General features: G+C 35.0%; 1 protein-coding gene across 1 annotated transcript in view; it reads left to right on the forward strand.

Annotated features, from left to right (window-relative positions):
* LOC126974717 (lysosome membrane protein 2-like) overlaps positions 1–15,231 on the forward strand; it is a 107,978-nt gene extending 92,747 nt beyond the window's left edge. Inside the window, exons 7-12 of the mRNA XM_050822309.1 lie at positions 618–737; positions 3,146–3,269; positions 5,194–5,337; positions 6,468–6,586; positions 9,935–10,066; positions 10,840–15,231. Coding sequence (XP_050678266.1) covers positions 618–737; positions 3,146–3,269; positions 5,194–5,337; positions 6,468–6,586; positions 9,935–10,066; positions 10,840–11,088 — 888 coding nt within the window. The 3' untranslated portion in view covers positions 11,089–15,231. The remainder of the gene's footprint in view (positions 1–617; positions 738–3,145; positions 3,270–5,193; positions 5,338–6,467; positions 6,587–9,934; positions 10,067–10,839) is intronic.
* The last annotated feature ends 1,918 nt before the right edge of the window (positions 15,232–17,149 follow it).

Here is a 17,149-nt window from a genome sequence, read left to right on the forward strand (position 1 = left end):
TAGCTTGACACGCACACTAACACAAAGTATCATACAAATTGCGAGTGTAAGACCTAAACCAATATGCCTGGCCTGTTTTAATCGGTTGTCTAACAGCAAGAGACTCTATCTAGATGTATTACGCGAAAATATTAGCGAACGCCCTGAGGCTATGTAATTATAAATGTTATTGTACGATAGATACTAGATACACTAACTATACTTTAGTTTAGAATAAAAAAAAGTCCGCTGAGTTTCTTGCGCCCGTTCTTCTCAGGTCTGAGGCACTCTATTTCGAATTTGACGTTTGATAAGTGATTTTAAATCCTATGAATATAAATATGTATAATGAAAATAGGCTAACTATATAGGCTAGCTATAGCATCGAATTTTACTCCTTTCTACACGAGCTCTTCACAGAGTACAGGATACAGGTGAATTCTTCTTCTTGTCCTTCTACCTACATACACAAACACGGCTGTCTTTCGAACCTCCATTAGCCATGGTTCTACCTACTCGACATCCATCATCCATCCACACCCTTAAATGGCGCCCTTTCACGAGCATGACGCTTTGACCAGCCATCGCCTCCCTCAATTACATAAGGAAACAAATAATAGCTCTTTTTTAAATTACAGATCTATGAAGGATTTGCCGATGACGTCACCGTTATGATGGGCCCAAAATATGGACACGAGAACTTCTTCAAAATTGTTCGATTCAACAACAGGGAGCAGTTAAAAGGTTATAACTTAGATGTACGTATTTACGCCTTTAATAATAATAATAATGATAAAAAAGTCTTCTATTTATAATATTACTAGCTGAACCGATAGACGCTGTACTGTCCAAAGAGTATAATAATATATAGGGAAATGAGAGCCCTCTCTACGCATTATGAGCTATCTACTTGAAAGCCGGCGCCATCTAGAGATTGGCCCCGAAAATAACTATATATAAGCTCGAAATTATAATATTCATTTTTAATGTTCTGACGCAATTAAACAACTAACTCTACTTTTTAATGTCGGTATTGCAATTTTTTACCATGTTGAAATTGCGCGTAGAGTTAGTTATCTAATTTTGTCACAACATAGAACATAAAGGATAGATTTAGTAATGTAAATATGCAAAATGGAACACGAGAGCTACATACATGCAAACGCTAGGCGTAGCCGCCATTTTATGACCAGCGGGCAGTGACACAAAGAAAAGTTGTTTCAAAGCGAGTGACAGCTGACAAAGCTTTCATTTTCGGGCCAACTAACAGATGGCACTACAGTCTTCTGAAAACGTCAATATAAGGCGTCTGTCCCACCCCAGGTATTGTCAATAGAAAAAAATAAGTAAGTATTCTTGAATCGCCGTCACTCGCCATCGGAACTAAAAAAACGTATTTCTGAATGATTTTATAATATGTCAGTAATAAACAGCTTTTTAATTACAGCTTTATAATTGCCAATTTTTAAAGTATTAAAATGGATATAGAATGTTATAAGAGAAAGACATATGCCATCGCAAATTTTCTGTAGACCTATATAATAATAATAATATTGACACACAATATCAAATTATCTTGCCCCAAACTTGGCATAGCCTCTACTATGGGTGCAAGACAACGATATATTTAATACAATATACTTTCTTAAACATACATAAATGCATATAAACATCCATGACTCGGAAACAAACATCCATATTCATCATATAAATGATTGCACGTACCGGGATTCGAACCTCTGGCTCAGTAGTCAGGGTCACTAACTATGCGGCTATATGGGTCGTCTTTATAAATAATATCTATCGTTAATAATAAAAGCCTTTTATTTATAATATTACTAGCTGACCCGACGGACGCTGTTCTGTCAATAGAAATTAAGATTGGTAATAATCTAAGATGTAAATATTCTTGAATAATTTAGTCTAACGCCAATCAATGTGTAATAGAAATTATTGAGTTAAAAATTAAACAAAAACGTTTTTCTGAATATGTAGTAATAAAATGATAAGGATTTAATATCGTATTTGTGTAAACAGCTTTTATATTACCGCTTTATAATTGTCAATTTTTAAAATATTAAAAATGGATATCCTTAAGAGATAGACATATGCCGTCGCGGACTTTTAAGTACTATATAAGATACACATTTCCATTTTACATTATTTTGTTATATCTCGAAGGGTTAAGACAGCGTTTTTGTTAAAAGCTCCCACACGCCTTATTTTTTCCGACATCTAATATCGTTAATTTATACAAAAATGTAAACAAAAACTTAACAAATTATATACTAAAACCTTCCTCGAGAAGCACGCTATCCATTGGTGAAAACAGTAGGAAAATTGGTGCAGTAGTTTTTGAGTTTATCGCGAACAGACAGACAGACAGACGCGGCAGAGGACCTAGCGATAATAATAGATTAGTTTTAACTTACTTCGTTGTATTTTGTTTGTTTTTTTTTTGTTGAATTAAACCAAGTGTTAGTTTAGTTAGTTTTATTGATTTCTTTTTAATGAGTGTAGCAGTACCTGGGATAAGCAACACTAATTAATATAAATGTATAATTCCTAACCTATAACGTAATACATAATAGAATTATAGATCGCAGAAATATACCTAAATCGTGCATACTAGACGTAATAGCGTTATTCAGACTGATTCGTTCTTTAAACTAAAAGAACATAAGTTATATAACGTGATATTAGCTCTGATAAGAATTAAGAATCATTTTATAATGCTGCACATCAAGTCATGGAATCGTGCAGATCTCTCTCACCCCTCAGTATCCAAAAAGGCGGTTTTTAGTCACGCAGTATTTCATCCGTGCACAGCTGTCACAGTCTTAGGGTTTTCAACCGAAGTCTAAATCATGTAGGCGTACAGGTACTCTATAATCTATAACACTAATAGAGTATGCTAAAATACACTTTTTTTCACAATTATTTTAAAAACCATGAAAAATTCTTATGTGCTGCACAAAGTACAAAAAAAATATATTTTTAAAATATAAATGATACTCTTTTTTGAAAGTCCCTACTTCCATTTACCTCCTTTGAAATCAGATATACTCTATTCTAACAAAATTTGGCGAACGTATTAAAATTTGAACGTATATAACAAGATGGCGATGAACACGTATCTATATACTATAGTATTTCAAATTTTCAGACATGCCCCGACCGTATCACAGGCGCAACAGAAGGAGTTATGTATCACCAGCGTATGAAGAAAACTGACGTGCTAAAATATTTGAGGAAAACTATATGTCGGACAATGTCTTTACATTTCGATGGTAAGTAAAGTGTACGGTCCCTCTACGGACAGCGTTGTCACAACAAGTAATAGTACAGTAGCGTAACTCAACGGTCTCCTTGAAATTTATATCTACGTCTGCTGTGCGCTAGGGTTGGTACATACATGGGTTGTACGGCGCGGCGCAGCTAATTGAGACATATAAATTCTATATTCGACATAATCATAAAAAGATACAATTTTCGACTTAACTATGGTGTGTATATTGTTTTAGGCCGAATAGGACACTTCATTAGCATTTTTTGCAGTTACAAAACGCAACACCGCTTTTGAGAAGGCCCCGAACCGTCAAACTCAGACACATTTAATATTTAATATAACTTTAAGAGAAAAAAGTATGTGTGTGTTATGTATGCACGCAAGAAGTTATACTTAACCTACAAAGCTTTACTTAACCTAACAAGGCAAAAATTCTTAAAATTATTTATTCCTCATTCTATTCTACGTTTGTAGAAAGAACAATATTGTAAAAATCTTGCAACGATGGCTTTGACAATTAATTATTAAATAACGAATACGGCTGTACGGGCTTGAACCCTTTGCCTATCCAAACAATGGACGAATTAACTAAAAAAATAACGAATGTCACAAACGTCAGAAAATTTTAGGAACCAACTTCACCTTTTGTGTTAACTACAGTGATGCATGCGCATCTTAAAATTTTACTCTCATCTACACTACGATAATTTAAACTTAAACAATTTAGACCATTTACTAATATTAAAATACTTAACATAAATTATAATAAATAGGAAGGAACGACTCGGGCAACCAACGACTAGTTCCTTTGATAGTTTAGTAAGAGTAACTCGGACAGCGACTAGCCTCTGCGCTTTACGGTGTGGCACTAAACAGTTATGTCCTCCCAAGATTGCTTAGAGGCCGTGTACATCGTGTGTATGTTTGCGTGCATCGCTTCGGGCGCTCTAGTATTAAGTTAAAGTACTGATCTATTACTGTTTTGTGGAGTCGTTGATAGAACAGCTGATATCAAGAATATATTTTTCACCTCTCCAGCACGAAAAGGGCGCTATTACTACGTGAAAACTCGCAGCAAAAACGCTTTTTGCTGCGAGCGTGAGGCAAAGTGATTAAAATTTCGAACCCTACGTGACCATACATCCGGGAATTACTCCGCGTTAAAAAAATAAACAATGCGATCCGGTGCGTTCCGAAACTCATTTTAGCTTAGCGTATTATCTCATTGTCACAATATGTTACTTATCGAAATTTAGATTTATAAATTTTACTATTGCCTTTTTGAAAGACTAATATTTAAAATAAATACTAGTAATAATATTTATAATAAACATTGTTAAATATTATCTTAATTGTTTCTCTTTTTTTTTAATAACCTATAACACTTTTATCGCTAGTCGAGGTGAAAAGTTGTATGTTTCACACGAGAGCAATTTTTTTTTTTTCAGTAGTCTATATTCTATTTATTTTATTATCTACTCTATATCTAGAATCACTCGCTACGGTCGTGATTCAATACTAGACTACTTCGCCATTTAAAGTCAGCACTCGCAGCAAAATATAACTTTGCTCACTTGTTGAACAAATAACTATTACTCACTTATGCACATCCAAAATCATAATTATGTTGTCTGCAAAGCTTGAAATTGGAAAAAAATCTAACTGCTTAAATTGTTATTGCCGGCTACATTATGGGTACCACAACGGCGCCTATTTCTGCCGTGAAGCAGTAATGTGTAAGCATTATTGTGTATCGGTCTGAATCGTATGTCTCAAGGTGATGAGCGCAATCATAGTGCCGCTCAGAATTTTTGGGTTTCTTAAGAATCTTGAGCCCTGCTGGACAGGGCGTATTACTATCAGCTGAACGTCCTGCTCGTCTCGTTCCTTACTGTCATAAAAGAAAATTGTGAATGCTGTTACAGAGGAACTGACCGTAGACAACGTGCCAGTGTACAGATTCAACTTGTCGGATGACGCATTCAACAGAATTAGAAATGGAACGGATTGTTACGACACCGTTCCGTCTTTACCAGACGGTGTAACGGACACGTCGAAATGTTTTGACGGTAAGTAATTGTATGAGATTAAGTGAACAGATATCGCACGAGTTGAATGCAGTGTTCAGTAATGCGATAGTGCTGTAACCTAATTATAATTGATGACGATAATCATGAGTGTGTCGATAAATTTAAACAATGTTCTGCCTTTCTTCAACACACATGTCTAAAACATTTTTCGTCACTTCTCGTGCTTGGGGATGAATTAAAACTCGTTTTTTTGGAACGAAACCTGATGGACTCTGATTAGTAATTATTCAAATAGCACCATCCTTCGCCACGATGGAATCGTTCAAAAGTTATAAGAGGTTTCATACATCAATACACACGCACACTCATACATATATAAAGACGTACGGACACAATCGCGGGAATAGTCAGGGCAGCTTCCTATACCTTAAACCGACCTTAACAACTTCCAAATAACTTCCAGAATTTTCGAAAATTTTCAATTATTTTAGCGGGGTGTTAAAAAATAACATGGGAACGCAACTTCAGTATTAACGCGATAACGGTAAACGACGACTACGGCACATCACTACACTGTAGACGCGCGAGGCGAGGTGTGCGAACAGCGCGGAGATACTCGCGCTCTTTTCCTCAGGCCCCGACTGCATTTAACTCGCGCACTGAGTATAGGTACTAACTATCTAAATAAACAGTACAGAAAGATGATTTTATTTATCTTTCATTGTGATGCAAATGGAACTCATAAATATAAGATCTATAAGGCACTTTACATATATACTATAGTGACGTGTCAAAATAGCTTGTACTATGGGTATGGGACAACGATATATTTACTTGAACATACATAAATACATATAAACAAACAAACAAACATTCATCATATAAATGTATGCACTTACCGGGATTCGAACCCGGGACCTCTAGCTATGAACGCAGATGACTAACAACTGGGCTATATTGTTGTCATTAATTATGTTTAGAACAATAAGAAAATAAAGACAGCGTGCGTTTATCACTTGCACGTAAATGGAAATGAATTGTCACTGTCAAAATGCGTCTCAATTAGGACGCTTTCAAATCACGCATTGTCCACACTAATGACATAATATCTGCTTCATTTTAACATATCTTAGCATTGTAGTCTGTAGTGATGATGTTTAATATTTCAGGAATACCTATGGTGGCGTCTTATCCACACTTTTACACCGGTTTGCCACACCGCAACAAATATGTAACAGGACTTAAGCCTGATAAGGAAAAACATAATTCATATGTTCTTGTGGAACCGGTAAGAATATCAACTAATGAGTAATATATGACGTTTAAGTATCATACCTCACTTTTTTGTCCGATCATAGATGATATAATGGTTGTTTATGTGGCTGTACAAAATGAAAAGCATCACGGGTAACATCACAAGAGTGTTTTAATGCCCAGTTATGTACAGTTACATACTCTTCTTTATCTACCCACACATCCAAAGAGGATGTAAATACTACGTAATAAGCTAACTGCCTAAGTAAAAATTGAAATTTAGTTTAGTATGAAACGTGCAATCATTTGACTTAAGTTTGAAATAGTCGTACTTAATTACAGTATCGCGATTAGGGACGAAGTTTAATCTGGCTAAGTTTAAAAGCGAACCGTTGCTTAAAACGTTGTGGTCTCCTTTTCTCACAAGATTATAGCCGTCATCTGTAAGTCCGTCAATGACTGCACGTTTCAAACAATCGAGTAAATAGTTTTTTTCTTAGAGAGTTTCGCTTGGCTGCACATATCATAAGCCTCTATGATGCATTCAGGAGCCGCATATATGTCTAGATAGACTAGGACAACTGTGAAAACGTCGAAAAAAGTCGGACAAGAGTTTTGATCTAACCTCTAATTTGAGCAATTCACGTACACTAACACAAAGTGTCATACAAATCGCGATTGTAACACGTTGTCACACACACTAAACTAAAATTTTTGGCCTGTTTTTATCGGTTGTTTAACCCCTCTTTTACAAGTTTTGTATAAAACTTGTTTTATACAAAACTTATAGAATACTTGTCAAAACATAATTATTAGTTTTTAACATGTATTGCAATTGTCAAAAACATTCTTGCGTTCACACTGTGTTGCCAACAAGTTTTTAAACAAGTATAAAACACATTTGCGTTCACACATAGATCTGAGACGTGTTTGATACAGTCTGATACATTGACAGCGTTCACACCATTATAAAACATACATGTTTAAAAGTAACAAGTAGATATTGTTAATATTATTGAAGTTTATGTATAATACTTATTTAAAACAAGTTTTATACTCTATCCATGCTTGGTGGATAAAGTTTTAAACATCGAAACTTTTATAATCTTCTCCCAAACATGAGTAGTGCATTAACTACATTTTGCCTTTGATATCTGATGCAAATACAAAGAAGAATATGAGTCACCAGTAACTAGAAATCTCAAAAAAAGCGCGTACCTACGCCTTCCTTCAAGGCCGGCAACGCTCCTGTGATTTCTCTGGTGTTGCAAGAGAATGTGTGCGGCGGTGACCAGGTGACCCGTGCGTAAGCTCGTTTGTCTTCCTTTTCCATTAAAAAATTATTGCCCAGCTGGAGTGATGGCACATACTGTGAATTCTGCTAAGAAAAGTATGGTGTAACTTTTTGTAGCAACTTCTCCAAATATACTGGTCTCATTCTAACATAATTTCTGAATCCACTTCCGTCTTATTTTCTTAAATCATTCAATAAGGAACGATAGGCCCCTTCTTGCTGTCGTCTCCTCAAAAATGATCGCGACCAGTACTTGCGTGGTTTTATGATGTACAAGTATACTGCACTCATGAAGCAAAGTTCCGCAGTATCTTCACTTTCTATTGTCTGTCCCAGTAGTCCTGACTTAGCTTCCGCACTGACGTGTCTTAAACAAGTTTAGTGACAAGCCTACAACAAGTATAAAATATGAGACCATATACATGTAGACAACTAATAGATGAAAAACAATTTCATTGGATAAGTTTCATACAAATATTGTCTACGACAAGTTTTATGTTGTTGTATTTTGAAAACATTGCATACAACGTGTATTTGTAATTTGCATGAAACTTGTCAACTACGTGTATAATACCTTGGTGTAAACGAAGGGTAACAGCAAGAGACTCTATCTAGACGTATAAATTATCTAATATGACCACCATAAATTTTAAACGGTAATGGCGCTAATGATAATTTTTCTGGCAGCTGTCATAGCTTTTTTTAATTCAGAGACAAACTAGAGTCGGCCCCAACTTGACAGTTTACGCAAACACTTACGGTAGAGATAAGAAAGTTAATTTCACCTTCGCACGACACGCCACAAGTTACGATATCATCCACACTATCTGGATGTGTGGCGGTCCTCCACAGTGCGGTTTTCAAGGAGCTTTCGTAATCGTACTACGAAGCTGTGGAATGAGCTTCCTTGTGCGGTGTTTCCGGGACGATACGACATGGGTACCTTCAAGAAAAGCGCGTACACTTTCCTTAAAGGCCGGCAACGCTCTTGTGATTCCTCTGGTGTTGCAGGAGAGTGTGGGCGGCGGTGATCACTTAGCACAAGGTGACCCGTACGCTCGTTTGTCCTCCTATCCCATAAAAAAAAATAGATAAGATAATCGTATCTTCCATACGTGCAAGATTTGTCAATTTTGTTAGAAAATTGACATTTCATTTTGCACTAAACGTCATCTCAACTAATATAAGAATAGAGGCCAATCGAATATCTGTATTTTCCAGAGATGTTCGAAATTTAAACGAAATAACATTATCGAAATCGATGAATATTATAATTTAGCAATAATAACATCGTCACAGATAAGAAATTTGTTCTAACAAAGCAGTCTATTTCTATCGTGGTCATAATGTGCGGTTCTTGAACGCACCATGGGGGGTTCATGATATTTGTGTACATAAAACCTTATTGTACTTTAGCGACTGCGTGTTTGTTCCTATGGCCCTGCGTGTAAAACCGTGCATCAATACATTCTCTCGTAGAAAATATATCCATACAAAACAAATATTGGAAATAAAAATAAAAATGGGTCCCAAATCGAAATAAATACTATCCTATCTCTCAAGTTGGACTAAACTGTACTACATGAAGTAATCCCCAAATTCGTTCATTAGTTTAGGAGTTCACTGAAAACAAACATCAGGACGCTGGATTTATATATATTAAGATTAAGATGATTTTTATGGTGTCTGTGGAATTTAATCTATGTCAGTATATTAAAGGTTCTACGTCGCTAACGCCTAATATAATGAACCATTGATAGCATATGTATATATGTATGTGTATAGACTAACCTTGCAAACTCAAAGTATTGGGGGAAACATTTTGAATTGGTTTGGAATCATACCTTTCGAAAGGGTGTCATTTCGTTTTATAATAGACGAGTCCTCACCCACATTAATTATTACTAATTCTGGAGTACTTCAGAGGTCTCGAAACTGTGCTATTTTCATAAATCATATACGTTTTTGCATAAAACCGTCCGAGTATTTATTATATGCTGATGAAAAGCAGATATATAAAATAATACAAAACGAAAGCGAGCAAGCATATTATACTTATTTTAAATAAAATCAAATATATGTTTTCAGTTAACCGGCACGCCATTCCGAGCTTTAGCCAGAATGCAATGTAACTTACGAGTACAGAATCTGTCTGTATTCCATGGCGACAATTATGATAAGTTCTCCGAGCTCATAATACCATTGACATGGATTGAATATGTAAGTATAAACATCACTGCTTTGTGTCCATGTTATCCTGTAGGGTCAATTCGCGTTAGTAAAATGTTTTCTACAAGTTATTCCCAAGTGGGATTACGTGTGTCTTCATTAGCATGGGAGCTTTAAAAAAAATAATCTGTACTACGGCCAACGAGACGAGGTAAAAAATGTAAACAAACGGACGGTTACTAAGTTACATTGTGAAAGCGAGCGATTATTATCACTGTCCCTATCACTCGTATGCAGTAATGGCGTCAGTTGGTCGACGATAGCTATTGTTGCGTGTTTCGTTGTACAGGATAGCAGCCACGCAGTTGTTAACATTTGGTCGCGTTGGAAGTGTTATGTATTTATTAGTTTCCGTATTTTCTTAACTTTTTGTTATTATTAATCCGTTACTGTTACTTTTTTTCGTTGATTTTTACTGTTATTGTAAGTAGTTGTTTATTTTAATTATGGAATCACAGTCTGGCAACCTTTGAAAGATAGCAATTCTTTTAAATATTCAAAGATATCGATAAAAATGTTTTGAACCCCTGAAACTATGTTTACATACTTTATATCGTCTCCTTGGTCTTAGTATAGTACCACCGAGACGGGACTAATACATTATAGACTTGGGCAATATTTTCCTATGGCAATGGTTTTTTGTTATAACGTTTTCATAGATTGAAATTCTATGGGTACAGATAAAATATATACACGTAAAATTTAAATACATTCTAAATGGAAGCACACACAGCTTAACTATAAACTATTTTTCTTTTTTTCAGAGTCAAGAAGGTCTACCAAATACCATACGCTATACGATTTACTTCATGGTAGTAATTCTACCACCTTTATCTACTATTTTACTTACTTTCACGTTAGTTCTAGGATTCTATTATGTAATAAAACAAGTATTTCGAGTCAAGAAAGATTTATTTAGATCTTTCCTATCATTGTATAAAGAAGAGGATGTATTATGTAAGAATAAAGTAATCGCGTATGAAACTGAATCGTTTTTGAAAGTGCCAAGTTAATTTCTTAATAAGCTTTAGATTAATTATTGTTTCTATTTATACTATGACTGTGCCATGAACGTGTATTATTTGATAGGTGGCCATAGATAAAGTTTAAACTCTAAAGATCAAATGATCACAAACAGAATTCATTGAAATTTGGCAATGAAATGTCACTGTCATGTCAAACTTTATCTATCCCAAATAATGTGCAGTCTGCGTATAGTGCGTATTGCATAGTGAACTCAACCTGACATTTGCTAAATTGTGATTGCCCTGCCTAAAAAGGCACCGCAACAATAGAAGGAATTAAAATTATTAAATGCAAAGTGCAGGCTGCAAAGGTGGCAGGGACCGAAATACAATAAACAGGAAATATTATTAATAAATATATATATTTACTAAAACAAGTAGGTTATTATAAAGTGCAAACTTCTTGCTTAGCATCCGAAAGACATTCTTCATGAAGTAGGGAATAACAAGTGCCAGACTGGTATTTTTTAACATTATATTTAATTTTATTAAAGTAACATTGCAACAATTTTGTTTCAATTAGGTATATTGCGGTGGATACTTTAATAGTAATTATATAGTGACTCGTAAACTAATAATTATTGAGATAAAAGAATTTGCCAATTGCCTGGCTATTATACTTTTGCTATTACGTGGTGGAACGACAAAACAGCTGTTGTATTCATAAACTTAGTATACTACCGTAATATACTTAGTTTGAGGTGAAAGAACTTAGGTGTAACGTCAGTTCTACCATTGTACCCAGAGAAAATGTATTTTTTTTTTTTCTGAAAAAAGAAATACCAACATCGTTTAAGAAATTACTGTGAGTACGCTCGTGCCGATTAAATCATTCAAATACTAAACGAAATTTATAGTACTTGTAAAATTAGTAGGTATTTATTATGCGTACAAATAATTACAACATATTTTTTGCTCACGCTCTCACAGTCATAGTATGCATGGAATATAGACAGAGAAATGAAATGGTAGTAAGACTGAATAGAACTTGTTGTGAATAATATTTTAAGTGCTTCCTTTTGAATTAATATTGTAGTAAATATAACATGGCTGAAAATAGTTGCACATTACCTAACTCATACAAATTGTGTAGGATTTGAAAAAGTTTAACTGAAGTTTAATTTAGTGGCAAATGTGGGGAGACAAGGAATTTGTAAAAAAAAATATTTAGATATATCGGTTTAGGGCTTCATTTTTAATTATAGTACCTAGTTATTACTATACGTTTTTTTAATGTAAAACTACGCCGAAAGCTTTTTTTTATATAAATGATGGGCAATTTAGGAAACGCTTTCAAATAAAGTGTCTCTTAAACCGAAATAAGCTAGGAATTTTTAGTAGTAAATTTTTATACTCAATAGGTTGTGCGAACACAATATTTAGATGTATTATTTTGGTTGACTTGATTTACTGGTTTATAAGTTGCTGATTAGTTATTACACTAAACTAACCACTGGTTCCTAAAAGCATCCTGTACGTTTAAATCTTAGATTGTTTATACGTCTAGATAGACTGTGACAGCTATGAAAACGTCGAAATATATCGATATAATAAAATCTATTTTGAGCAATGCAAATCGTAGACGTAGCTTTTCACGCACACTGAAGTAATAAACCTGTTTTCATTGTTGTCTAGCAGCAAGAGGCTCTATCTAGACATATAAATTAACTAAGGTTTAAATAGAGATATAATCAACGTGTCATATTTTTCTCACTATTTCTCTAAGTCTCAAATTACTACGGCTTAATAAGTCTATGACGATACTAACAGATTCAAAAATAGGTAAACTCCCTTCAAAGGCTGGCAATGTCGTTTATGAATTAAATAAATGACATAACTTGTGTTTAACAAATATAACTGTTAGTTATTTATGTTATATATCTACATAAACATACAATTGACTTACTTTCAACAGCTCTCTACGCGTACACATACTACCTACAGACTGCTTTTAGGGCCTAGTATTTAGTCTTGTCTCTAGAGAAATAAGTGACGACTTTGAAATATTTAAACTAGTATCTACTCAAGGTAAGCCCAGTGCAATAGGTTTCTAACGTAGATAGAAGATGGACACTAGATACGCTATCAACGTATGTAAATGAGATAGCAATAGTCTGTGACCTGTGTTATGTTTTTGTGTTTTTGTTCTGGACGATTTGTACAACGTAATAGACAACAACGTCCCATACTTTAATAATAACTGAATTCACATGAAATCACTCAAAAACGTAGGTATCAACAATCAGAATTTAAATTAAATAGTATTTTACAATGGCAACCATTGTTTGTTGGGAGCTGGTGAACTACGTCAAAACAAAAAAAATCGCATACGCGAAAGAGATAGCAGATAATGTAGTGTATCTCGCTTACTCTCAATACCAATCTAATTTATATGTATCTGTCACATTATTATTGTTATATTAGAGACGCATCTTCTATGTACGGTTTCTAAACATCAAAACGACAGTGACAGTCGTAAATCATAACAGCTCTGCCGGTGTACCTACCATGCATTGCTACTTTACAAATAATGTAATGAAAACTTGAAATGAATTGATAGCCTTCTAATTTTTTTTAATTAGTTAAAATACCTATCAAGTTACTGCATCAAATAATGTGATATATTTTATAGTGAGTAGTAGATATACTTTTAAGTAAATAAGTTTGTTACACGAGAATATAGGAATAATTTTTCGAACATCAACTGTTCTATTTAAGGTCCGGGCAAAGAATATTATGTAATGGTACCTACAAGTCCAGCTTGTTATGTTGGCTATAGTGGCATTAGTGTCACATGAAAAATAATAATGGGTTGAATTCCGGGAGTGCCGGCAGAGGTGAAATTTGAACATTAGCATTATGCATTTTTGAATATTTTGGAATTGCGCTATCGTTCCTACACAAAAATGATAATTTATATTAGATAAAAAATTTAACACTACAAAACTATCACAATTATTTTACATTAACAAGTTTATCTCTCAGAAAAATCAACTTTCATCCATAATTTCATCGACTGTCTTACGAATTCTCGTTCAAGCCACTTGTCCTGACGCTAGTTTAACATTTTATACCCAACCCAAGAAAAGTGCTCAACGCCGCTGAAAAAGTTTTCACTTCAACTGGTTGGACTTGGGAATTAGGTAGGTATTCGTTTGGGTCTGGTTAACTGGTTTGTATTTGCGAGCTACTGTGAAACTCGTATTCGGTACTAATGCCATATTTTAATTTTTACATATTATTAATGTAAATGAAATGCAATTACGGGGCAAATGAGACTTAACATCTTATGATTTAGAAATGACATCAAAAAGAATTCTAAAGGAATCAATTTTGGGAAAATAAATGCCTTTAAAGGTTGTAGTTGTAGTTTTTGCGTTTTACTAGAATTCTAGGAGCGAATCACTGCATTGTATGCGCATGGCGTATCAATTACCATCAGCTGAACGTCCAGCTCGTCTCGTCCATAAAAAAATGTAAGTAATGACAGCAAAAATTTTAGTAACTCGAAAGGTAATCGCTAAAATTCGTAAACAAGCGTAAATTCGTATTACATTTTGAATTTGAAACTCCCAACTAAACTAAATAAGGCGTGTTGGAAAGAACGCCCACTTTGTTTTGTAAGGATTTAATAATATGTGTAAAGATATTTCAATGAGACTTTATAGCTACATAGCTAAAATCTCTGATGTTGGTGAACTAACACGATATTATGATACAATAAGTATGTTATTATTATATACATTCCAAATTCCATTCGGTTTAATTTCCATTCTGCTCTACCATCATCGTAGTAGGTATGAAACATTAAATTTGATTCGATTCCAGTCCTAAATGAATTCGTTTTCGTTTATGAGATTTTGATAGTCGAATCGGAAAGCGAATGTGTGTGGCGACAATACAAAACATAATTAATGTGATGTGATGTAAATGAGGGTGTTTATAGCGTAATTTTGAATTCACTTATGTTGGTAGTACCTAGTTAAGATAGCTCAAATCTGTATGACAATGTAAATTGTAACTCGTTTCTTATATTATTTTAGTATATTAAGTATAAAATAGTCTATCTGTGATTGTTCCTAATTTTGTTAAGATTTGCTCACTTAAGGAAAAAATAAATCATTCGTATTATCATGTTCTTTCATTTGTTAAATACATTTACAAACATGTAACCATAATAACCAAAGAGAATATAATCACTATATTTGTAACAATAATTGCGAGAGCAGCACATTTTAATACTGACACATCACGTCAAAATGCGAAACTTCACCAGCACTACTCTGAATTCGCACTCGAAATAAACGTAGCCACAGTACAGTACATGTCTGTGCAGCAGACATGGGAAACGTTCTACTCACGATAATCACATAAAAATACCCTGTGCAACGGCGGCAGAGACGGCTGGTTGAAGTTACCAAGACCAGCTTTCGACAACGACCAGAACTTGCGAGTTCCATTCGGGTAACTGGATAGCTGCTCGCAGATTTTGACAACGTACTTCGATTTCGCACGGGCGGTTTGCCCCTTAAATAATCTGGAGGCACGGTTTTATTTCCTCTTTAGAATTTTGCAGTTCGGATCCTTTGAGCCCAGCGCCGAAACCCCAATTCGATATGCCTTTTTTTTCTGTCAGATGCTGCTTTAACTAACGCATCGAACCAGGGCTGTGATCTGCCACCGATCGGTACTACAGAGCTTGGTATAAAATTATCCATGCACTGTAGTATCACATAGCTACTGCAACGGCGCAGGCACCTGGATCAGTAGGTAGGATGCAAAAAAGGTACGCATCCTATCCCAATTTTCTAACTTGTTGTGTCAAACGGGGCGGGTCGCTGGTGGTCTGCGACGTAGGCGTCGGATAGGGACGATCCTGACCGGGCAATGGTCGGACGTTCCGAGAGGAGCGTCGACAGAGATCTGGTAACTATCGGGATGTGTACTCAGCAAAAGATCTAAGGAGGGCATGTGCCTGTCCACATCCGGGAGCCGCGTTGGCGACTCAACCAATTAGGAAAGAACATGCGATATAATTTTTAAATTATTTATTGATCGCGTGCGCCAATCATGAGCATATCGGTGATTAATATTATAAAGATTTTCCCCCAACCAAAAAGCGCCCAAAGCGACTAAAGTTTTCACTTCAAAAATCTACAAGATATCGTAAATATCGTGCATCTTTGGTTCAGGATACAGTATGGATATGTAAATTAATAAGCTTTCTTTCCTCATGAAGGAAAATGCTTCAGAGTGGGTGATATTCTTTTCTAACGCCGTATAAAATTTAGTAACGTTTGGATTGTCGGTAAGTCTCTTCTGACCAAAAAACTATTGTGTCCACGCTCCTATAAATATAGTGAAACACTTCTAGTACACACAGAGGTCGAAGTTTATTACTTTCGGTAAATAACTAATAATATTTTTTTTATCACTATTGCAGGTACTTTATTATTGTGAATATTTAGTCAAGTATATAATTATACTAACTATAAACCTACATTTGCATTCGTTTCTAAACCATAGAGAAATTAGAGAAAACACTACGTTCATTCTAAGCTTAGAATAATGACAATTCTATCCAAGATCGCGAAATGAATGACACATGTTAAGGCCAATTTACACTAGACGAGCGAATACTCATTCTATCGTCTTTTAGTGTAAACAAACGAAGAGCATTCGTTGTTTTATCTACGTTCGCAGATTCTATGGCACATTCTAAGAACGCCCGCTCGCTTGATGTAAACAGCACTAGAGAGTGCGAACAGTTGCCTAGAGCGTTCTTGCGTGTTCCGGGAGTGATCACGGCCGAATTCTAGTTCTTGGTTCTATTCGTTGGTTTTTTGGTGTAAACGCTATAGACGAGCTTTCGTTTATACTAGAATATCAAGAAAGAATGCTCTGGTTCGTTTAGTTTAAATGCACCTATATAATAACTCCCGTCATTGGAATGAATACTGCTTTTTATACACGATTACCGCATTTATTAGTGTTCCGAAGAGCTGTTTGACTTTGCCTGCCGCCGAATTCCACCTTCGCACGACACGCC

The sequence above is a fragment of the Leptidea sinapis genome, chromosome 33 (assembly GCF_905404315.1).
Source record: "Leptidea sinapis chromosome 33, ilLepSina1.1, whole genome shotgun sequence".
NCBI classification, from domain to species: Eukaryota; Metazoa; Arthropoda; class Insecta; order Lepidoptera; family Pieridae; genus Leptidea; species Leptidea sinapis.